General features: G+C 37.5%; 1 protein-coding gene across 1 annotated transcript in view; it reads right to left on the bottom strand.

The window, feature by feature from the left end:
* Positions 1-24,360, bottom strand: part of Abca6 (ATP binding cassette subfamily A member 6) — a 66,339-nt gene that overhangs the window by 27,355 nt on the left and 14,624 nt on the right. The window contains exons 9-22 of the mRNA XM_041635807.1: positions 22,439-22,586; positions 20,980-21,148; positions 19,552-19,610; positions 13,311-13,421; positions 12,783-12,958; positions 12,460-12,579; positions 12,080-12,218; positions 11,437-11,527; positions 9,895-10,034; positions 7,041-7,157; positions 5,816-5,999; positions 5,014-5,180; positions 2,843-2,976; positions 1,716-1,853 (exon numbers count right to left, since the gene is read on the bottom strand). Coding sequence (XP_041491741.1) covers positions 1,716-1,853; positions 2,843-2,976; positions 5,014-5,180; positions 5,816-5,999; positions 7,041-7,157; positions 9,895-10,034; positions 11,437-11,527; positions 12,080-12,218; positions 12,460-12,579; positions 12,783-12,958; positions 13,311-13,421; positions 19,552-19,610; positions 20,980-21,148; positions 22,439-22,586 — 1,893 coding nt within the window. The remainder of the gene's footprint in view (positions 1-1,715; positions 1,854-2,842; positions 2,977-5,013; positions 5,181-5,815; positions 6,000-7,040; positions 7,158-9,894; positions 10,035-11,436; positions 11,528-12,079; positions 12,219-12,459; positions 12,580-12,782; positions 12,959-13,310; positions 13,422-19,551; positions 19,611-20,979; positions 21,149-22,438; positions 22,587-24,360) is intronic.

Genomic DNA, 24,360 nt, shown 5'->3' with positions numbered 1-24,360 from the left:
TCCTGATTTGTTTTGTGGGTAATTTATTGACAATTTCTACATTTATGCTTAACAAAGAGATTAGTCTGTAGTTTTCTTATTTTTATTCTGTCTCTATGTGGCTTTGGTGCTGGCATAACGGTGGCTTCCTAAAAAAAAAAAAAAAAAAAAAAAAAGACTGGAAGCATTCTTATCTCTTCTATTTTGGATTCTATTTTGGATAATCTGTAAAGTGTTGGTTTTAACTCTCCTCTAAGGATCTGGTAGAATTCTCCATCAAAACATGGACTTTTTAGTCATAAGGTTTTTATTACTTCTTCAATTTTTTTGGTTAAGAATATGTTTAAATTATTTGTCTCATTTTGATATAGCATATGTGTCTATAAATTCATCCATTCTTGACAAAAATGCAAATTAAAGGTACTTTGAGATTGGTTCTCATCACAATTATAATAACTACTTTCAAGAAGGCAAAGAACAAGTGGAAAGGAAGTGGGAGAAGGGGATCTTTATTCCCTACTGGTGGGAGTATAAACTGGTGAGGCTCCATAGATACCAGTGTGGAGGCTTCTCAAAAAGCTACAAATAAAGCTACCTTATGAGCCAGATATAGCAATCCTGTAGAATTATCCAAAGGACTCTGGAACTAACGACAGAAAAGGGGACGTAGGCTTCTAGGGAAGAAAAGTCATCAATGGAGCCTGCTTGCTACAGTACTTACTGGCCAGGCAAGAGAGATCCACTAGTGCAGAGTAGCAAGCCCACTAAAGGAGTAACTAATAGTGTTGCCATAGATTTAAGATCTTCTCCATGGAAGAGAATTAAGTGACTGTTAATGTAAATCTGGTCAAAAACCTGGGGAGGTCACATTACCTATGGGAGAATGACTGTACTATTGATGTTTTGATAAATGGACAGGTAGCCATAATGCTTCCTAAACATTATGTTTATAGCCATAGACTGATGTTTCTTTTTGCTACAGTCAGAGAATTTTTTGTTTTGTTTTGTTTTCTTTGCAGAAGGTAACAGTTGCTTCATGGACTCACAACTGGTCAGACTGCTGACTGAGAGAAAGTGACTATTAAATACTCAGCCCTAAAGAACACATTCTGCCATTCTATTCCAGATCAAGGAATCAATCATAGAAGAGGGGTTAAGCCTGTCAGTCAGGAGGGAGAGAAGTGCTTTGAAATTCTCTCTCCAGGCTAGTCATAAGGCCACTACAATCACAACATAACGTAGCTCTAACTTCCTGCAAAGCACCTGCACATGGGAGTGGAGGGATGGAGACTACTAGGGAAGAAAGGAGTCAACAGAGGTGGGAAAGGAGCAACAGCGGGTAACTAAACTGAATACAATCACAATGCATTATAGACATAAATGAAATTGTCAAAAATAAATTAAAATTCTCTCAAAAATAGAAAGGAGAAGTCACTGTCACTTCTGGGATGGAAGGACAAAGGAAGGAAGTAGTATGACTATAAAGCGTGGAGGCATTTTCTCTGTTCTTCTATTTCTCACCAATGCTTCCCTTTTACACACTTTCTAAAGCCAGGATTGTAAAACTGTAGGCTGTATAAATCACTTTTGCAATCAAACTGAGTAGTTGGGGGCATGAGTCAGACGGCATACAAGCTAGGAGGACACAATAGCCATCCTTAGGAGCAGCAAATATGAGCAAGGTAGACTCACTGTGAATTTTTTAATTGTTCAGGATAAATGAATGTAATACTTACTGGTGAAATTACAGCTTCCTCAGTTCTAATATGCTGCGTATGATTGGCCATATGAAGGATCCCATTGCTGATGACATTCATTAGGATAGGAAAGCAGTGGAGTCTCTTGGTGTTACACACAACTGAAAACCTGTAGTCCTTAAACCAAAACAAACAAGATAAAATCTTCAAAAAATAAAGCTATTGCATCCACATGCGTGCGTGCACGCACATGCACGTGCACGCACATGCACGTGCACACACACAGAGCTCAGACACATTTTAGCTACTTGTTGATCTTCAAGTTAACTAGCTTTGCTAAGTCTTTGTTTTCTCATCTATGTAAGAGGAGTCTGGCGTGGGAAGTCCTTCTGTATATGTGTTGCTCTTATTGGTTAATGAATAAAGAGTCTGCCTTGGCCTGTGATAGGGTAGAATAGAGCTAGGTGGAGGGGGCAGGGGAACTAAACTGAATTCTGGGAGAAAGAAGGCAGAGTCAGAGAGATGCCATGTAGCTGCCAGAGGGGAAAGATGCGAGCTGCCAGCCGGAACCTTGCTGGCAGGCCATGAGCCTTGTGGTAAAATATAAAGTAATGAAAATGGGCTGATTCTAGATGTAAGAGTTAGCAAGCAATACACTTGAGTCATTGGCCAAGCAGTGATTTAAATAATATAGTTTCTGTGTAAATATTTTGGGTCTGGACAGCCAGGAACAAACAGGCAGTTTCCTATTACAGGAGTCTAAGTGGGTTCATGCATGGTTTGAGTGAGACCATGTGGGAAGATCCCATGCAGTAGATAGGACAAAACCAGAATCCACTTAATACTGAGTTTTACTAGTGTAGCCAATTTTGTGTCACTCTGTCCCTATTTTGCTGCTGCTGAAACTTCAGTAAGCAGGGTTTAAATCTGCCCTAACCAGGAATCACTGCCGGTTTATGGTCAGGGAGCAGAGAGAAAATAAATATGTAATAAAAAGAGATTTTCATGGTTACGTTGCTACAGCATTCTTACAATTTCTAAAAAGTACTAATGTTTTTGAAAATGTTCATACAATCTCATATAAGGTCCATACGGTTTTGACATTAATTATTAAATTGTGTTTGAGTGTGTATTGTCACAAAGCAAACACCAAGAGGAGAACCTACCTTTTGTCTTCCAGAAACTATAATAGCTCCATTGTATGAGAGGCTCTCGGTGCCATTTCTGTTTGCAAAGTCATCTACTTCCAAAACTATGTTTTGATGCTTCAGTGACTGTATGAAATCTTCAATATTTGATCCTAGTATGATCGCAATAACAGAAGGCATTATAAAAGCAAAGAAAAATTTTTATGAGCCTAACAAAGCTAACATTCCTACTCTATCGTAAGAGCTGTACTTTATACATAACATACTATTGGCTTCGAAAGATAAGTCACTCCTCACCCATCTTCTACTTAGTAGATCTTTATTAATTATGATATTAATTCCTCCTAATGTAAGGTAATATGTGATACCTAAAACAAGATAATTCTATTTTATAATTTTTTGATATGTATATACATTTAAAAATTCTGGAAAATTAATAGGAAAAATACTACAGATTACTCAGCCTAATAACTTTCTCCTCTCTCCCCTATTCTTAACAAAAATTAAATATAAAAATGTATATCCAATTCATCTTTTTCACATTTGCATATATATTGCATAATGTACCTTTCTTGGGAAATCAAAAAGGTACTACCATCACATCAAAATTCTGATGTATTCTTAAAGAAGAAAACAGGTAAAATTGCTGGAGAAAGAAATAAAAAATTGAGAAAAACCTACAGCCTGGTGCACACAGGAGAAGAAGATGTAATAGCACACTGGTTTCTACAACATCAGAACGCAAGGGAATTATCAAAGCATGCTCTGAGTCACACTCAGGGTTGCTATTATCCAGCCAGAGCTGGAACAAAGCGAGCAGTCAGGAGCCCTCCTGCCTGTCATTCCACACAATGATAGTTGCTACTGTCGTCTCTGGGAACATTCCTTGTTTCTAAGACATGATGTCTAAGAAGAATAGCAGGCAAGACTGGAGTAACCCCAAGTTGCAAAGAAAGGCAGATTAGACAACAGAAAGGCCTCTTTCTTCTTCATAGAGCTCCAGAATTAAACAAATAGGTTTCAAACAAATCTGAGTTCCCCCAAGATGGGATGGGACACACATAGAAAACCATGTTTACATGTCCCCTGGGGCAGTCACACATCACAACTCTGTTTCACAACAGGGCACAATAATAGTGATTCACATTCAGAACCAAGCAAGGCTTGTCAATCTTTTCTCAAATGAAAAGATTAGTACACTGTTAACAATTGCATCAAACTTAGAGAAGGAAGAAATATGACAGACTAAATCCTCAGACTACTTGACAGCTAAGGACAAGGAGGGAGAAATGAGCAAATCCAAGTGTGTTATCCTCGGGTTGAATGGAGAATACACTACGAGATGGCAACAATCTGAGGGGTAAAGGGCAATTCTCAATGTTAGAAAAAAACGTAGAGCTCAACAATTCCACTTAAAAAAAAAAAAACATGAAATTTTACTTCCCGAACCTGAAATGGAAAAGAGCAAAGAATAAAAGTGAAGACACTCTACAACCCTGAATCAGAAACACCTGTGAAGATTGGAATCAGAGAGAAATTCAGGAAAGGATGGCTACTCTGAATGGTTTAACATCTTCAGAAGTAACATAAAATCTTTCCTTCCTAGACACTTCAAGAGTTATAAAACAACTACCTCCAGGCACACTGGCTCACACCTTAATCCCAACACTCAGGAGGCAGATGGGTCTCCGTGGATTTGAGGCCAGCTTGGTCTACAAAAGCAGTTCCAGAACCCTGAATTGACCAAAACGAACCGAACAACATTCTTTGATATAACAACATCAGTTTTCCTGACTCTTGAATTTCATCCAAGAGCATGAAGTGCAGACACGCCATTCTTTGCATGTCCATCACTGTGTATTATCAACGTGATATGGGGTAAGTAACAGAGAGGGGCTAACAAAGATATCTAGAGAGAGTCTTCGGCTAAGATAAAGGTTTACTTCTCTGTCTCACCACAGTTACAGTTGTCAAGTAAAAAGGATGGGGGCCAGACTGGACAGTGACAAGTCCCTTGTCCTTGTTCCCACCAGCCTTGCCCTCTCCAAAATCAGAGAAACGGTACTGCTCCTCACGAGTCATTTTCTATAAGTGCGCATTTTTCTCCAGTCAAGACTGTTTGCCCCCCTTCATGTACTACTTAACAGTTAAAGATCTATTTCCGCGTTAAAATGCTGATCTCAGTTCACCTGTGTTGTTGATGACCAATAGGCTGGTTCGCAGACCCTGAGGAAGTTGTCCAGGGGACAGGAAATACAATTCTGTTTTAAATTCCCAGTCGCTTTTTTGCTCTATCAAAGCATTAGCCGTCTTTTCCATAATCAAAGGGAGCAGTGCAATTCCAAGAATCAATAGACTAAACAACAAAGAGGAGTTACCATAGGGCCCTACCGCACTTTTCCTGAGTAATATATTCTACAACTACTTACTAGATATTGATTCTACCTTATACCAACCATAAGTGCTAATGGCTCAGTGGTTAAGAGTACTGCCTTCTCTTCCAAAGGCCCCGAGTTCAATTCCCAGCAACCACATGGTGGTTCACAACCATCTGTAAAGAGATCTGGTGCCCTCTTGAGGAAGAGACCTGGTCAGTCATCCTCATCACCTTTGACCGTGAAACACAATATGGACGAGTTCAATGGAACCGCCATATGCGGGCTGCCCATGCATGCTTCAGCATTGCCAGGGCATAAATTTCATTTCATTTTTCAACTTCAACATTCTAAAAGTGGTACTTCAGCATGTTACAATACTAAATGGCATTGTCAAATAAATGTTATTTAATCTCACTACTAAAACTAAACAACATGTAGTCATAAGTCCAATCAAGAATTAATATACAAGCAATCCCATATTCAGTAAAATCAATACTGCACTTATTTCTTGTCAAGCAGGAATGCTAGGTATTGTGCTTTCCTTTTAAGTGTTCTTGTAATTTAAATTTTTGAAATTTTTTATCTTAAAAAATTACAGCACTTCGATACTCACAAGGTCAAAAATGCTTTTCTCTCTCGTTTTAGCTTTAGGATGCGAAGCCGTGCTATTGCACAGACCTGCATCCTCCAGAGGGTCATGGCACCCACAGTCTTCTGCACTTCAGAAAGAGAAGAATAAGCCGGCTCCATTTCATTTAAGCTGTCTGAGTCTCTTACTGTTTCTCTTTTCTCAAAGTCTGTATAAACACACACGCGCGTGCGTTACAAGTATCATCCTAAGGCATAACTGACTTTTCTTCATGAAGAAAAAAAATAAATTATTTTATGTCTGATCTATTTTTATTCTTTTATTCAAAGTAATTAAATAACATTTGTAAATCTCATGAAGCTTCATTATTTTCCTTTTATAGTTATGCTTTATAATTTCTAACACTATGAAAAATTTTAAATTAATAAAATGTTTTTGTATTACATTGAAAACACGGTAAAAACATAGAATAATACCAAATTCTATACTCTTCCTGAGAATATCTGGTAAATATATACCAAATGAAGACCTTGGAAAAGACATTCAATTGAAATAACTATTCTGAGGGAGTTCAAAGTAATCCTCTTCATAGGAATCAGCAGTTGTTAATGCTTAAATACTACTAAGGCATCAATAATCTGGACTTATAAGGAAAAGATCAGCTCTGAAAACACTTAAATATCTATGCTGTCCCTGCCTGTGAGCTGTAAGCAGCATGGCTTGGGAAGAATCATCTGACTGTTCTTACATCAGAAATCCTTATCTGTCAGATGGTGTCAACCATATTTGTTGGAAGAATTATTACAGGAAGGAAATATGGATATATCTCATTATTTATCCACACTGATCAAACTACCTGTAAAAAGACGTGCTCCAAAATGACAGCTCTTATGTCCCATTGAGCAACATGGAGGCTGGTAAGAATTCTCTCCATTTAGGCTTTTTTTCTTAATAAGCAAGAAACAATTCATACAAGAAGTGATGCTCAGACCTCATGCCTTTGATCAAGAACACTCACAATGTCAAAGTCCCCAGGAAACAGTGAGTACCAGGAGGCAGACCTGATGTCATGCCAAGGAGTTAGAATCAACACTAAGTATGGCCCTGCTGTCAGATGATGTCAGGGAACATTAACAGCTCAGGTCAAACAACAGAGCCACATTTACATTGGTTTACACTCCTTAAGCAGTCATAAAAGCTACATGGTCGTCTATTGATTGATTCTGTGACTTATACCAATAGTTTTTACTTAGGTTAGTGGTTGATTCTCCTTCCAGGTTCATGAAGACTTCATTCAGAGTTGACATGGAAACTTCATAATTCATCAAGCCCTGGCCAGAATATTTATCGAGATCACTGAAGAAGTCTAAAGTCGACAGAAGGAATACATAAACTTTTAAAATAATATAAAATACTAACTCTAGAAAATTAACATTTTTAAGTATTATATTTAATAATGTTCAGAAATTTCATATCTTTGGGATATAATCATAATTTTTTAAAGGACAAAACCACTCTCAGAAATTAGGCCAAACTTCACCTTCAAGGTGTCTCACTCTATCTTATACTGTTAGGTTACAATTTTACTTGAGACTTCTTTGAGGAAATGCAAGCAGTCACAAAGTCTATATATAGTCTTTTTTACCACCATACAAGAAACCCATGTAGGCCTCTGTTCATATCTGGGCTTCCTTTTGTATATGGAAAACATTTGCAATTGCTCCTTCAAAGGCTATGCTTTGACTCGCGCTCTGAAGTTTACCCCCCAAGGAACTCCCAAAGTGATCTCCTCTCTCTTCCATCATAATTTCCTTCTATATCTGCTGGGTCAAGCAGGATGCTATGGTGTCCACCAAACAAAGTCAAATAATAGCTTCCTCCCTTCCCTCTCGGTATGTTTGGCTCCAAAACTTTGTCCACATTTAATCTGTCCCATGTTACAAACAACTCAGGTCCGTATGCTGTCATTCCCCTCCACAGAAGCTGCTCTCCCCTAGCTCACCAAGATCTTCATATTGTAAATTTGATGAACAAGTCTTTCTTTCTCTTTTATTATTTTTAAATGTAATATTTTCATTTATTCTTTGAAACTCCTTATTACATGTGCATGCAATGTATTTCCACATTCAGCCCCACTCTCCTGTCCAACCTCTCCTGGTTGCCCCATCCCCCACCCCACCACATCCCCTTTCTAATTTAGTCTTAAATTTGTTTGTCCTTTTTCCTTGTCACTCCCGCTCCCTTTCCTCATCTTTCTTCTTTTCTTGTGGTCTTTAACAAAGAAGCTTACTTGGTCTGTGGTAACAATTCAGAAGGAAAAGATTACTAATCGCATCTCATTTCCATATAACTACAAGTAGAAGTTTCAGTTCCTTCATCATACTCCATGACTTCTCCTTTGCTTTTTTGCCGAGTTTCAGTTTTAAGCAACCTTTTGGCTCCACCCTCACAAAAGTCCAGTTCCTAATCCATACCGAATTTCCTCAGACTCATGCCTCACTTGGTCCCTTGATTTCGCATGTCCTAAGAATAGCTATATACTAGAACTCTCTTTTGTTAAATCAAAACATGTCCCCAGGTTAAATTCTAAAACAGGGCTCTAATGCTTTTGTCTCACAAATGCTGGGATTAAAGATGTATGCCACCACTGCGTGGCTTGAACGCTAACATAAGGCAGCATCTTTAGTATAATTGACTTCCAAGATCAGAACATTAGTTAATCATCTCTTTCTGTGGAATATATGGATGACAATATGAGCTTCTAGAAGATTCTGAAATCCTGCCTTTCTGCATGGGTTGGGTGACTGACCAGTATCTTTACAGAGAGAAAATAGGTAAGGAAACCATAGCAAAGAGTGTGTTTTCTAGCATATGTGCATAGCATTCAGGGGACCTGGAGTCTCATGTCCTGGAATGGACACAGATGCACCACTAGACTAGCAGAAGCCTGGATTGGTGTAAAGTGCCTGCTACGGCAGGGACATCAACATCAGAGTCTCTGGCTAAGTGGTACCAGCATATAACTGCCTATCATCCTCTGACCAAGAAGGTGGGTCAGTTGTACCTCAGGTGACCTTAGTCCAATGAAAGAACAACATAGTATAGAAGGCCACTTCCATGATCCTTCAGGAACAAAGAGAACAGGTATATTTGCAAACAGGACTAAGATCTGAGTTCCTAAGTGTTTGCCTTGTAAGACTAAATAATACAGAAGGGTTTATTTAAATAAGACCTATAAATATTTTTACTTAATAAACTAAATGCCTAAAGAAAGCTAGTTAAATACAAAGAAATTAAAATATTTCTTCATTTATAAAACAAAATATTTTAGCACCCATATCATAAACAGAGAGGGAGAGAGAGAGAGAGAGAGAGAGAGAGAGAGAGAGAGTCAAGATGACAGTATCTGACATGGTTTACTTTACATGGTTTGTGTTTTTTAGGGTTGCTTACCAAAAAGACATACCTTGCTGCTCCTACCCAGCAGGCTGAAAGATCATGCTAAATAAGTAAGCTATGCTTTTCCTTACAGAATAAATACACATAAAATAAAATAAAAATACTTGTGCAGATACCTTGATGTCACACCTCAGTTCCACTGTACCCACCAGACATAGTAAGTCCACTGACTAAAAACATCTACCTGAATGTGATGCTTTTTCTGACCTAAGATGTATGCCAAGTACATTTTCAGAGCAAGCCCAAAGGGTCGGGTAGTTAGCACTCCTTGGTATATCCTTAACTCATGACGGATGGGAGAAACAAGTAAGTCGTTCCTCCACACCTGTCCAGTGTTGGTGTAAGGATGAGAACACCGACTCTCATTTTCCTCCAATGGTGCTACACTTCAATTGCCTGCCATAGTAACCCGCTCTGTGATGCAAGTTTTCCTAGTTTTTTCTCTTCCCTTTTAAATGTCTCTCTCCTCCCTGCTGGTACTTCCATGGATCAGTTACCAAATAAATACAGTGCGCTCACATCTTCATCTCTAATTTTGTTGAATAATATAGACTAAGACAAAACTTCAATCCATTAAATACAAAAATTGTAACAAAACTCAAAGTTTTTCTCTAATTTTATCCCATCTTAGTCACATGTGTTACCTGGAAACTTGCTCGTCCTTCCCAGCGGCAAGATGTACTCAAGCTTTTCGTGTGTTTTTGCTTTTAATTTAGCGTCAGGGATGTGATGATTGATGATGGATGTTATCTGCTCTGAATCACATGTTTCATCCATAAACAAACTAATAGTTACGAAAAATGACAAACAGTTACATTTTTTGGACCGTTGCCACACAGAAAGTCCTTTGACTATTACTTTTCTTAGCTTTATGAAATAAACGAAATGAGTAATAATCACAATAATCCGCCAACTTGAAAATCTTGTCATTTAGACACAGCCTAGGCACAGACTCAGAACAACTGCAAATGCACAAGCACACGCTCAGACTGAGGTTGGTGGTACAGGGCTAGCGAAGCTGCCTTCCAATCATTCTCATTGTAGTTAACTTTATGTGCATAGTATACAGATGAGCAGACAGCGGGGTGATGTTACAGAAAAGATTCCACAGGGAAAGTAATCAGTGCGCCTGGCAGTGGACTATCAGAAATTAGTGTATTATCAAGACATCCCTGCTTTCCTTTTCTATGGGGATTTTGTCTTTTAGAATTCTTTTAGCCTACATTCAGTTTCTTTTTAGATGCGGCTGTCAGAATTCTTTGGAACCTTATTCACTCCCTACTCATACTCAATGTTTCTGAGAACATTGCCTTGGATTCCTAAGAAAGAATGAAAATACTGCAGTATTATGTGTATCCAATGAGGAAAATGGAGAATAAAAAGGTCAAAGGTTAGGCTGCACTGAACTGTAGTGATATTTCATTTGTGTTTTAATAAATAAAGCTTGCCTAAAGATCAGAAAGTAAAACAGCCCCACTGGTCAGCCTTACAGACAAGGCAGTGGTGACACACACCTTTAATCCCAGTAGCCACACTAGTTTGCCATAGAAACCAGGCAGTAGTGGTGCACATCTTTAGTCCAGCCCTCGAGAGGAATATAAAATAGGAGGAGACATCTCTCACACACAGTCTCACTCTGAGATTCCTGGAGGCAGGATCGCCATTTTGAACTGAGGCAGAAGTAAGAGCCAGTGGCTGGCTGTTTTGCTTTCCTGGCCTTCAGGTTGAACCCCGATATCTGTCTCTGGGTTTTTATTAATCATGCCATACAGAACAGCAAACTGGAAAGTGATAAAGTATTCCCATAGTGAACATAAGGCTTTGCTTTATTATTTTACTGGAGTTAACATTAACACAGATTACAAGAAGCCAAGAAATTAGACAAATTATTTACTAAACAGTTCTCAATCCCATTGGTCAGGATAAAGCTTGAGACCTGTTCTCTCTCAGAGACCACTACTAGAACACATACGTTGGGCTGGAGAGCTGTCTCCTTGGTCAGCAGAACTTGAGATTTCCAGAGGACCAGATTCCATTTCCAGCACCTAAGTCTGCTGGCTCACTGCTGCCTATGACGCCAGCTCAAGGCAACCCAGTGTCTTCCTCTGGCCTTCTCAAGCACTGCCACACATGGCGCACAGACAAAACTAAAATAATAAAATAGTCTCTTCTCCAAAATTCTTTACCTTAAGTGATATCCAAGACCCCATTTGCTCTTCAGAAACACAGAAGAACCTACGCATTTTAGACTCCCGTTGGACATGATCGCTTTTCTGTCTGAATAAACGAAAACAGTTGTGAAAGAATATTAGCAGTCCTTCCTTTTCTCTCCAGCAAAGAAAGCGAAGAAATGAAAGCTCGGAATTCTGAAGAAATGCTCTACGAAAAATAACTATTCCTGCTGGACACTCAAAATTTTGAAACATCTTTAAAATGATGTACTTGGATCTCCCAGTGCTAATCCTTTTAACTTTCTTCCAGCACTTTCTAAACAGGAAAATAGTGACCACTCCAGGTTATAGGTGAGTATAGCCTTTATCTGGATGATAAGGGACAGGCAGTTATTTTTCACTTAAACATATATTAAAGATTTGGGAGATTAAGGAAACAGACAGATGATCTGAAAAATGTCACCACGAGTTTTCATTACTGGCTACAACGCAACAAATGGACAGCCAGGAGGAACTCCAGGACAGGACTGGATTCTGCTGTCCTCTAGACTGCTCTGGAGTTGTGGAAATGAGAACAGGGTTCTTGCCCTAGGAATAAACGGGGCATATAAATTTCCCAAAGTTTTCAACACGACACTGAAATACAAGGATCCATCACCAGCCAGGATGTCTGCCTCGTCCATGAACTGAGTGCTGAAGAGAATCACACGATTTGCCCTGCGTTCCTTCAGGAAACTCCACACTCGCTGCCTTGAGAAGGGATCGAGCCCAACCGTAGGTTCATCTAAGAGCAAAATCTACGGAGGGTAAAGATATTCAAAGTAAGACTCCTTCAAGTTAACTGTTTCCACATAATAACATGGAAAATAAGTAAAACACAACAAACAAATAAAATAGTGGCGTTTCATTGTATAGGCAAGCCCAACAGGTTCTTCTTGCCTGACACACTACATTTAAAGCTCTGCCACCATTAGTGATAGAAGAGCACAGCTCTCACTTACTGAAAGCTCCTTTCTCCCTGTGCATAATCTTACGTACTCGAGGGTCTCCCAACGTGGCAATCCCAAAGGTGAGCTTTCTTTTCTGTCCTTCACTTAAATGTTCAGCAAGGTTATCCTGAATACTTTGCATGTCCAATTCCAGTATAATTTGTTGTACCTATGTGAGAAACCCAAAAAGCTCAAAACACAAGATGATCCAAATTTTACAAATTTAACCATCCATTAAAGAAGGCAATCTTATAGGATTTCTTTGCTTCATTCCATTCATTCATAGGTAGATAAGTGACTGAGAGAATTCTGTGGTTGTGAGTGAACACAATGGATGGCTGGGAACTCAGGTAATGCAAGTACACAGTTTACCTCTTGTTTTACACGCTGGGGAAGAATCCCTTTTATTTTAGCAAAGAGGGTGAGGTTTTCCTTCACAGTGAGTGCACCGAATTGAACATTATGCTGAGGACAAACACCAGTTATCTTTCTGATTTCCTTCAAGTCTTGCATTTCAGAGAGATTTTTATTATAGACTGTGACTAATCCTAGAAAGTAGACGTTAAAATATTTTAATATTTCATTTATATTTGGAGATCTCATTCAATAAAATCGTGGCATAAGCTCATACATATATAAGATTACAACTTTGTGAACAATTACTATTCTTAGCATAAGTACATGCTATGCAATACATTTTCTCAAAGATAACACACAGTGATACTAGTGATTCCCATGAAATCTGGGGAGTGAGTAGTACATTCAAAATGATATAGTTCTAGAAAACAACTCTTGATAAAGATTATATCCATCAAGCCATAGAATTTAAAATGACAAGCATATATCTACCCCTATTCTTTTATCAAATATCTTGTCTTTGAGGTATTGTTTTTTGCTTACCTGATGTTGGAACATATAATCCATTGAGAATATTTAGTAATGAAGATTTTCCTGCTCCACTGTGGCCCAGAATTGCTGTGATCTGACTTTCATATATATCAAAGAACAATCCTGTTTTCAGTAAAAGATATTAACATTATCAATAACAGAGTATTAGTGTTAGTTCTACACACAGAACAAAACAACTGAATTTCATGATGAATTTATCAAAGCTTTATATAACACACTGAAGAACTATGGTAACTTAAATAATGCCACTGACACATTGAAATCAGTAAAATACATACAATACGGTATGACCTTGGAATCCAGACTAGCAGAAGTCTGGAATGGACCAAAACATTTACAAAATAAAAACTAATAAATTAGTTTTTAAATTAATACTTTTTAAAAGATGAATCACTTTAAAAATGTTGCTTTGGATGTGGTGGAATATGTCTTTAATTCTAGCATTTAGGAAGCAGGGAAGAAAGGAAGATCTCTAAGAGTTTTAAGTCAACCTGGTCTACAATGAGATTCCAGGACTTCCGGGTGTACAGAGACATTGTCTCAAAGAAAACAGAAAAACCAAAGAAAAACCATGGTGCTGCACAATGAAAAATATACATTAGCAACTCTATATTTGTGTTTTGTTTTTCTTTAAACAATTTGAGAAAACATGACTGGCCAGGAATATTGGCTGTTTTTAAATTTTAAAAAAAAGTATATAATATGGGTCAATGAGGTGATCGGTGGGTGGGTAGAGGCTCACGGTGAGGAAGTCTGGCAACCTGAATTTTATCTCCAGAACCCACGTAAAAATGGAGGAGAGAACCAATTCTAGATAATTATCCTCTCATCTCCACATTAATACTATGATCCATGCGCCCTCCTCCATAAATGCATCACACACATGTGCACACACACACTAATTAATTAGATAGCTAAGAGATAAGTTAAATACAATGACATAATGATAATAGCATTTTCAAGGGCAAGAGGAACATAGTGTTGGCTGCCCTGGAACTGAACCTAGTCATAGCAATAATTAAAACATAAAACTCAGTTTCCTCATCAGCAAAGTGTGAGAAAAATAAGTTGACCTTCATAAAATTAAATATAAGATTTTTCACATAAAGCTCTTAGCATAATTCATAATATACCTGAGTGCTTAATAGACTGTTTATTACTATCGCTGTTTTAAATATGTATAGATTATAAGCATGGGTTTTATAACTTTGGAGGTAAGTGATTTAGAGTATGAATCAGGAATCTTTAAAATACGATCTTTTCAGTGATTCTGCTCATATAAACTAATCTTCAGGAGACAGTGATCTTAACAGAGATTGAGCAAATCTTCATTTCAGCATTTTAGGATAATGAAGGCTTAGAAATAAGGTAAATGTCAGGCATTGATGTGGCAGCTGCACTCCCTCTGTTACTCATACAATGCAATATTATTTATTATTAGCCACGGAGATGGTAAACCCAAGTTCTTGAAGGTGGTCCAGGATGGTCACAAGGAGCAGTTGCAAGAAGCGAAGGCCTAGAGAAAGGAATGCCCTCTGGATTCCAGTGAGGAATTCCATGTGGAATCTCCCCAATTAGAACATTTGTATATTATTTATGTCTTGACACACAATGCTTTAAATGTTTTTTTTTTCTGGCAAGGAGGCACTTTATTTCTGAGTGGTCATGGCTGTGAAGTTCCTGTGCAAGTGGAAACACAGCATTGGTATACTGACCTGTGGACTTGATTTGCATTAAATATCTAGCTGGTGGAGTTCAAAGGAATCTCTTCTGGGAAACTTGCTTTTGAGTCCAGCAGGGTGCCCAGGTGAGAATTTTTCTCTCCGAAACTAGTTTTAGTGACTCAGGCCTTTTTCCTATGTAAATAGTTAATTTCCTAGGCTATAATCCTTTATTAGTTGAATTCAAGGTAAAGGATATTACAGAATATTAGTAGCCTGTTACATCAGAGCAGAAGACCAATAGATAATACCTTCCAGAGTCTGCTGTTAGAGCAGACATAAATTTTTAAAGTGCTACTGATTCTAAAAATGGAAGAAAAATTTGAAGACATTCAAAAAATGCAGTTTGTGACTCTGGTAAGTGCCAAGGTAGTTCATAATGTGCTCTGAAATTTTAAAAGTTTTAAATTGTTTCAATACATCTGGAGCCAAACTTAAGAAGAAAATTGAAATTTTGAGTGGTATTTATTTAATGAGGGCTTTTGAGTATCAGCCTCAATTCCCCTTCAGGGTTCAGAGAGAATGCTGCGGCAAGCAAAGGCTTGGGATCTGAGAACAGAACATAAATCTCTCACTCAGTACCTTTTCATGCCAGTTTCTTTATCGTTATGTCTCTATCCTAATTTCCCTGTCCGATTTCTAATTCCTCCCAATTTATTCTTCTTCTATTATAGAAACTCTTCTCCTTCAGGAGCCTTCAAACAATAAAGAAAATACAAGAGTTACCTCCTCATTGGAGCACATTCCTCGGGTAAGTGATGAGGGAGCTGAGCCATTGACATGACAACATTAGGTCCCAAGGCCATAGAGGCAAGAGCTAATTTTCAGGGAGATGAAAGTGAGCTAATTGTGTGCAGTTAGTCTGAGCAAAAGAACAAGGCAGGCTGTGAAGTGTCCACAGTCCTTGTGGGACAAATAGACCCAGTTATGAAGCATGTCCCGGTATATATTGTATGTATCAAAACTATATGGCTAAATGAAAAGTCATCATCCTGATCACACACAGATATATGTGCCCAGCAGATGGACTATTTTCCAGAGATAACCACACAAGCCGTGGGGAAACACTCAAAGCTTCTAGGGAAGAACTGAAGTGGCACATGAGAGAAATAACAGACACCAGCAACGGGGTTCAGAGTCAGTGCTCCTCTAAGCCTTGCAAACAAGATTGTCCCCATCAGAGTCTGGTGGGGTGACACCTGAATTACCAGTTGCCATACGCTATATATTTCCACAGTCTCTGACATTTAATGAAAAATATCAAGGTACAATAAAATTGTTCACATAGACACTGAATCCTCCAAGATACAATCTTAGAGGAATAGATAATACTAAGCTAAGAAGTGTCCAGTTGTTACACCATGCAGACAGAGTAGGACGTAAGTCGGGCTTATGATCATCTATTTTAGCTTTGGAAGACTCGGTCTTTTGTAAAACACATGTCTTACTTTATTTCCTTATATATTTATTTTAGACAGGATCTCACTATGTAGCCCTGACTGGCCCAGAACTCTCAAGGAAGACCACGCTGAGCTTAAACTCACAGAGATCCTTTGGCCTCTGCCTCCCAGACGCTGGGATTAAAAGTGAGTGCTTTATTTATGGCTAGAAACCAAATATGAGTGAGTACATCCCATGTTCCTCTTTTTGGTCTGGCTTACGACATTGAGCTTATAATTCATGTTCCTAGAGAAGCTAAATAAGAAGGTGAATCCAAAGACAAACACATAGGCATCCTCATGAATATTAACCTTCATCAGGCGATGAAAGGAGACAGAGACAGAGACCCACATGGGAGCACCGGACAGAAATCTCAAGGTCCAAATCAGGAGCAGAAGGAGACGGAGCACGAGCAAGGAACTCAGGACCACGAGGGGTGCACCCACACACTGAGACAATGGGGATGTTCTATCGGGAACTCACCAAGGCCAGCTGGCCTGGATCTGAAAAAGCCTGGGATAAAACCGGAATAGCTGAACATAGCGGACAATGAGGAATACTGAGAATTCAAGAATAATTGCAGTGGGTTTTTGATCCTACTGCACGTACTGGCTTTGTGGGAGCCTAGGCAGTTTGGATGCTCACCTTACGAGACCTGGATAGAGGTGGGCAGTCCTTGGGCTTCCCACAGGTCAGGGAACCCTGATTGCTCTTCGAGCTGATGAGGGAGGGGGACTTGATTGGGGGAGGGGGAGGGAAATGGGAAGCGGTTGCGGGGACGAGGCAGAAATCCTTAATAAATAAATAAATTTAAATAAAAAAAATAAAATAAAAGTGAGTGCTAACCAGATGAAGCATCATTTGAACAAAACGGCAGCCTACAGAATGGGAAAATATTTTTATCACCCCACCATGAATAGAGGACTAATATCCGAAATCCATAAAGATCAGGAGGAAGAAGGGAGCTGAGGTTAAGAGAGGGAATGTGGAGAAAGACAGCTAGACTTGAGGGACATTTTAGGGGTGGTATAGAAACCTACTGCAGTGGAAACTTCCTAAACTATATCAAGGTGATCCTAATGAAGTCTCCAAACAATGAGGGAGACAGAGTTCCAGCTGGCCACCTCTTGTTACTAAACAAAGCTTCCAGTAATAGGACTGGGTTACATCCAATTGAGTTGGGTCAAAAGGGTCCCATAGAAATCTCCAAACAACCAGAGCTGTTGCCAAGACTATCAGTTGCTCTCCACAAACTGACAGCAAAGTCCTATTGCTGAAGACAACACCCACACGACTCACTGAACATGGAGAGGTCAAGTTGGTGCCTACATAGAACCTTCATCTTTTTGGTCTAGTGTCTTCGGTACGGAAATGTACTCTATAGGCTACCAAAAGAGAAATATAAACACCAACCCAGACACAAAGTTTTTGATCTACAATTGGCTCTGCCTATAAAATATGCTAGGGCCATGATGGCTCAAAGCTTGTGGGAGTTACCAACCAATATTCAACTTGACTTAAGACCCACTCCATGAGATGGAACCCATACCCAACACTGTTTGGGTGACTAGGTAGCCCAGAGACTTACTGTAAAAACCAAATAATGCTGGTCTTAAAAAAGAAAATGAAACAATAAAATGGCTCCCAATGATATCCTACTATACTCATAGATCAGAGAGCTTCTTTCTTCAGCAGATAGGAGCAAATACAGATAACCCACATCCAGACATTATGTAAAAACATTATGTAACCTTGGAACACACCACTCTAAATGGAATATCTCCATCAAATCTTTCCCCTCAAAGTTCAGGGAGCCCAAAAGAAGAGAGGAGATGGAAACAGTGTAAATCAAAGGGGGCAGAGGACACCAAAACAAGGCCCTCTAAATCAACTAAGCAAAAACCATATGAACTCACAGAATTTGAGACAGCAACATACAGTCAACGTGGGTCAGGTCCTCTGCGTATATATTATAGCTTTCAGTTTGATATTTTTGTTTTGTTGTTGTGTTCAAGACAGGATTTCTCTGTGTAGCTTTGGAGCCTGTCCTGGAACTAGCTCTTGTAGCCCAGGCTGGTCTCGAACTCACGGAGATCCACCTGCCTCTGTCTCCTGAGTGCTGGGATTAAAGGTGTGTGCCACCACCACCCTCAGTTTAATATTTTTATAGGTCTCTGATTATGTGAATGAGTGGGTCCCTGATTCTTGTGCCTTCCCTTAGGACTTTTTTCTTCTGTTAGTTTGCCTTGTCCAACTTCAGTGTGATGACTTTTGTTTTATCTTACTATATTTCATTTTGCTACATTTTGTTGTCATCTCTCGGAAGGCTGTTCTTTTATAATGAGAGAGGAAAAGGGAGTAGATACAGATGGAAGAAAAATGGAGAGGATTTGGGAGGAGAGAAGGAAAACCATATTCAGGATATATTATGTAAGAAAAGAAATCTATTTTTGATAAAAGAAAAGAAGAAAGAAAATAAATGTGCCACCACACTCAACCTAAAAAGAATTTTTTAATAAAAACAACTATACCTCCAAAATGTAGCTGTTATGTGATAACTTGTTTAATGATTGTTATATAAAACTATATATGTTAGAATATTTAACATTATAATATGCTTAATCATAAAAATTAAAAACTGTCCTAAGATACCAATTTGTTAGTTTAATTCATTGTTAAATGTTTCATTAGTCTTGTTTTGGTTGACTAATACATTATTAATTGAACTGTGCAAATTCTATGACTATCTAAAAATTTTATCATATTCTAGTATTCTTCCCTGACTCTACAAATACAAAAATGTGTTTGAAAGCCATTGTAAAAAGCAAAATAAAAAAAAGCAAAATAATACTATATTTTTCACAGTATGATCATAATCTTGTAACATGAAACATCTGGAAGGATTTTATAATAAAGCCTTAATGATTGTTAATGTTCAGATGGCAGAGTTAGGCCACTTGGGTTCTTACTTCTTTTTCTTGTTTTATTAGTATAATTACATTTTCATTCTGAAAGCTTCCTGGGTTTTAGTATTAATAGTTAAGTCAAGTAAAGAATGAATATTTTTTTACCTTTCAAAGCCTCCACTTTTCCAGACTTCCCTTTATATTCTTTTTTAATATTTCTTATTCTGAAATAATAAAGAGGCACTTTATATTAGCCAATACACACAGGTAAAAATAGCACAGACAGATATCAGTGGATCTAAAAAATACTTTATAGCAAATAACATGTGATATAACTTGACTGCTCATAAACACAAAATTATTTTCAATTAGTTGTTTCATCTGAAATAGAAAATAAATGAGACCCTCTAGACTCAGTATCAGACTCATTTTGCCTCTGTCATTTGGCTTTAGTCTCACGTTTACATTTATACAACAAATACAGCGATGTGATTATTAAGGAGCAATAAATAAAAGTTAAAAGAGATTACGTCTCATCAGTAATTTTATTTAAGACCTCCTTCGTATAGTATGAGGTCCATTGGTCTTACATGTCCTTTAAAGCTGGCCTTTGTCAAGTTTCAAACCCAGGACATAGGCTGAGATGGATCTGCCTCAGGTTCTCCCAGCGTCCCTCAGTCCCTACCAGTTACAGGGTGTGGCTTGCATACCCTGCCCTCTACCCTGAACTCTCCTGCCCAGGGGTTGGGCTGCCCTTCCCCCAGAGGCTATTTCCTAAACAATCCAGACTTTTTGTTTACCTGCCCTTTTGGACCTTAGGCCACCTGGCTGCTGCTCCTGGTTTCCCTATCTCTCTTCTCCTCTCCGGTCTCTCCCGAAGGCCCAGCTCAGTCTGGTCAAGTCCACTCTGGACTCCGGCAGATGTCCCTGCCTCTGGCTATGCTCTTCCCACATACTGACAATAAATGTGCTTCTCCAGCAGACCTAGGAGCAGTCATGTCCTTTCTTTCCTTTCTATTTTTTTCATTCAACCTTTAATATTCATTTTAATAAAGAAACTTCTGTTGTTTTCCAGATTTCAGAAGTGAAAGAATCGTTTGATTTTGGGGCAGGCATTCTTTTGTTTTTCTGGAAATGTTCAAACTTCTGCCCTTTTACGGCATAACATTTTCTTTCTCTTCCTTTTTTACATCCAGTTTCTCTGCCTTAAAGGACATTCACTCAGGCATGGAGGCATATGCCTGCAATTCTTTGATTTATAAACAGAGTGTGTGGCCAACCTGAACTATAGGGAGATCCTGTCTCAAAAAATAAAAGCAAAAGAACAAAAGTTTTAATACAAATCTAAAAGATAGAAGCAGGAGATCAGACAAGATAAGACAAGGTTAGACCATATAGAGGTAATCCAAGGGAATTCCCCTTTCAAGAAGCACATAAGAGAAACTGATGATTGCTGTGGGGTGTGAATGGTTCAAAATGATGTTGATAAAGACAAGGTCTTCTTCCCCTTCGGTGTTTATCACACACCCGCGGATAGGTTGAGTGACAGTTCTTTAGCCTTCTACTCATTAGCACAGCTACCAATGTGTTTACCTGATGGCTTCTTTTCCTTGGTATTCAGGAGCCACAGGCTCAAAATAATCATCAGAAGGGAGCTCGGGGTCTATGCCTCTCTCGATGACCTGGTGGCTACCGGTCTTTTGTCGGAAACAAGATGACAAATTCAAGCAAAACAGTGGAGAACACCGGCGCTCTTCCCCATCTGATTAGTCAAGAACAAGATCAGATCAGCATAGTGAATAAAGAAGCCTTGCTCAAAAAAGATGAAACACTTTGAAATTTCAAACACCATGCAAATTTTTTCCTTCAAACTTCCTATTCTTCAGAAGAAAACTGATAAACAATAAAAACTTAAAGTAAAATTGCAAAAATTAATAGAATAGAACTTTCAACAGAATATAAATCAAATAATTTTTTAAAATGTAATCTCAAAGATATCAGTGAGGAGAGGTAAAATAAAATGATTTTGAAACACAATTATTAATAGGGCACATAAAAAATTACAGATATGTTTATAAACTTAAATAAGTTGACCATGCCAATATAATTGAACATGATACTGAAATCTGCAAATCCATATTTAGGTACATGAATGAAAATCAACACATGCAGAAATTATTTTTCCAAGATGAAGACAATATTGTAATTTTTTTATTAATACAAAAGATATTAGATATAATTTGTTATTAAGAATCTTCATAAATAAGCCAGAAAAAATGGACCATGGGCATACAAATAAATACTCATAAATATGTACAACAACACTAGGTATTATCAATGCGGGGGAACTATTATAAATTAAAAATGCAAATAAAGTCATGTGCAGAAATGAATGTGAAGGAACTTTGGGATTATGTGAATTCTACGATTATTGGCAAGATAAAGAAAAGTAAATGCACAACTTATATATATGCAAGTATAAACAAAACATGAAAATGTTGAGAGTAAGGACTAACAAATACTTATTAGAAAATGTCTCTACAGTGTAATGGCCCATTCCTAGACAAACCAAAGTAATGATTGTTTTTAAAGTTTGCTTCTGAAGTGCTTTGTAATTTTTGATTTCCTTCCTTGCATATCCCTCACTGTCCTCAGACACAACTCCTCTAGTGCTCTGTCTTGTCCACCCAGACCCGTTGACCTCACCTTATGACCAGTCCACCTGCTCCTACTCTCATGGTCTGTTTTTACATTTTCAGGTTGTTCTGATACAAATTCTTACTAGCACTCTTTCAAAATACTTTGAAGGATAATTTAAAAAGCAACAAAACTTAATTAATATATAATTGTATTTAAAATTTAATTATATAATTATGTTATTGTTTTACCATTAGAATAATTTTGAATAAATATTATCTACTCTATAACTAAATTAATCAGATGAGATTAGACACTTATTCTTACCTCTAAAGATATTTTAAGATTACCTTAAGAAAAGCTTAAAAAAGTTAATCAGTAACTGAAAACTCAGAGAAATTCCATTAATACTTACAGAGCAAGATTTTGTCAAAATACAATGCCAGAACCAAGTAGAAAAGTCCATCAAAAGCCAATATGGAAAATGTCACTAGTATTGCATATGATTCTCCTGAAGGGTCAGGAAATACTACACCACTCAAGTCATACTCCAGGAAAATAATCTAAGATTCAAACAAAAGTTAAAATAAATTCCTAAACTCATAAATAACATGGCACCAATAATTATTAGTCTGCAAGTTAACTTTTTAAAGAAATATTTTAATGAATCAGAGTAAATAATAATAAGCACTATTCAAATAAACAAAGCTGCAAGACTGAGTCCACATTTGAAATAAAGCAATATAATGCTGCATGGAGCAGAATGAGTGGGGGAGAGATAATGAGATGTCTCCATGAAACACAATATATAGTACCAAAATGCTGAGGGTTTCCTTTGCTTCCGTTTCTAGTCAGTGCTGTGCATGAGCTCCATAACTCCACAGTAAGTGTAGGGGCTCACAACCACCTGCAACTCCACCTCCAGGTGATATGACGCCCTCTTCTGGGCCTGTGTGCCCTGCACACATCCATACAAAAAAAATAAACTTTTCCTGTGTGCCCTGCACACATCCATACAAAAAAAATAAACTTTTTCCTTAAATCTCTGTTTATCAAAGGAATCACTAAGAAAGGAGAAAAGCCAGCAATAGCTTGGGGAAAAGTCTGGTATACAGCATATGTAGGAAATTGTTATAAGTAATAAGGAATACAAAGAACTCCGTGGAAATGGGAAAGAAAAGATCTGAATAGATCATTTTCAAAAGAAAAACACAAAAAGATATTACATGAAAAGCAACTAATTTTATCAAAAGCATCCAGTTTTATCAAAAGTACAAAAACACAAATGAATGGGCACAATAATAAATCACATATTCATTAGAATGGCTAAAATTTAACAATAACAAATGTTGGTGAAGACTGAGAAAAACTAGAATCTTCTAGCATCATTTTTGTTAAGTCAAATAAAGTAGCCATTTTAGAAAGTATTTCATGACAATCATGAGTTTTAAAGTTTGTATACACTAGTCCTAATATATGACTCCTACCTATACAGAAAACAGATTAAAGAATAATTGTAATAGCTTTACCAAAATCAAACCCTAGAATTCTACTCTATTGTCAAGAAAAATATAGGTATACAATAAGATGGTACATAGCACTATACTGTAGTTAAATACAAGACCATGCGTGACACCCAATAACATAATACTGACTAAATAACATTAATTTTTTAAAATTATTTTGTCTCTTACATAAATTTAAATATGGATTAAACAAATAATTTAATTTCACAAAAAATTAAACAAAGTGTCGCTTACATAAATTTAAATACAGATCAAACAAATAATTAAATTTCAAACTCCAAACGTGGCTGGAAGTAAACAGCAAGAAAGTAATTTTCATAAAATGGATGCATGTTGAACGATGGTATATATAGAGATGTTTCACAATGAACACAGGATTCTATCCCTTTAAAAGTTCATAAGTACACTGATGGACTATATGAATTTTGGCGTACTATGTACTTACATATTTAAATATTTTCATAATTAATTCATAATTTACACAATAAAATGTTTTAAAACAGGTTTACACAGAAGTTTTAATGAACTAGCAGTTTTTATTTCAATTTTTATTTAATGGCAATTTTTTATGATGTAGAAAATTTAGCAGGAAAGTTACTCTGGTGAAAGCTCTTGGTTAAGGACAGAGGAGACTAGAAAGAGGTGTCAAGTGTTAATTCCACTCAAAGCAACAACGATAACCTGTGTTGTTGTTGTTTTTTTTTTAAATATTTATTTACTTATTATGCATACAATATTCTGTCTGTGTGCAAGCCTGAAGAGGGCACCAGACCTCATTATAGATGGTTGTGAGCCACCATGTGGTTGCTGG

The sequence above is a fragment of the Microtus oregoni genome, unplaced genomic scaffold, assembly GCF_018167655.1.
Source record: "Microtus oregoni isolate MIOR12 unplaced genomic scaffold, Mior012 000048F_ref0000485, whole genome shotgun sequence".
Taxonomy (NCBI): Eukaryota; Metazoa; Chordata; class Mammalia; order Rodentia; family Cricetidae; genus Microtus; species Microtus oregoni.
The sequence above is the reverse complement of the archived record's forward strand: the minus strand, read 5'-3'. Positions and strand labels throughout refer to the sequence as shown.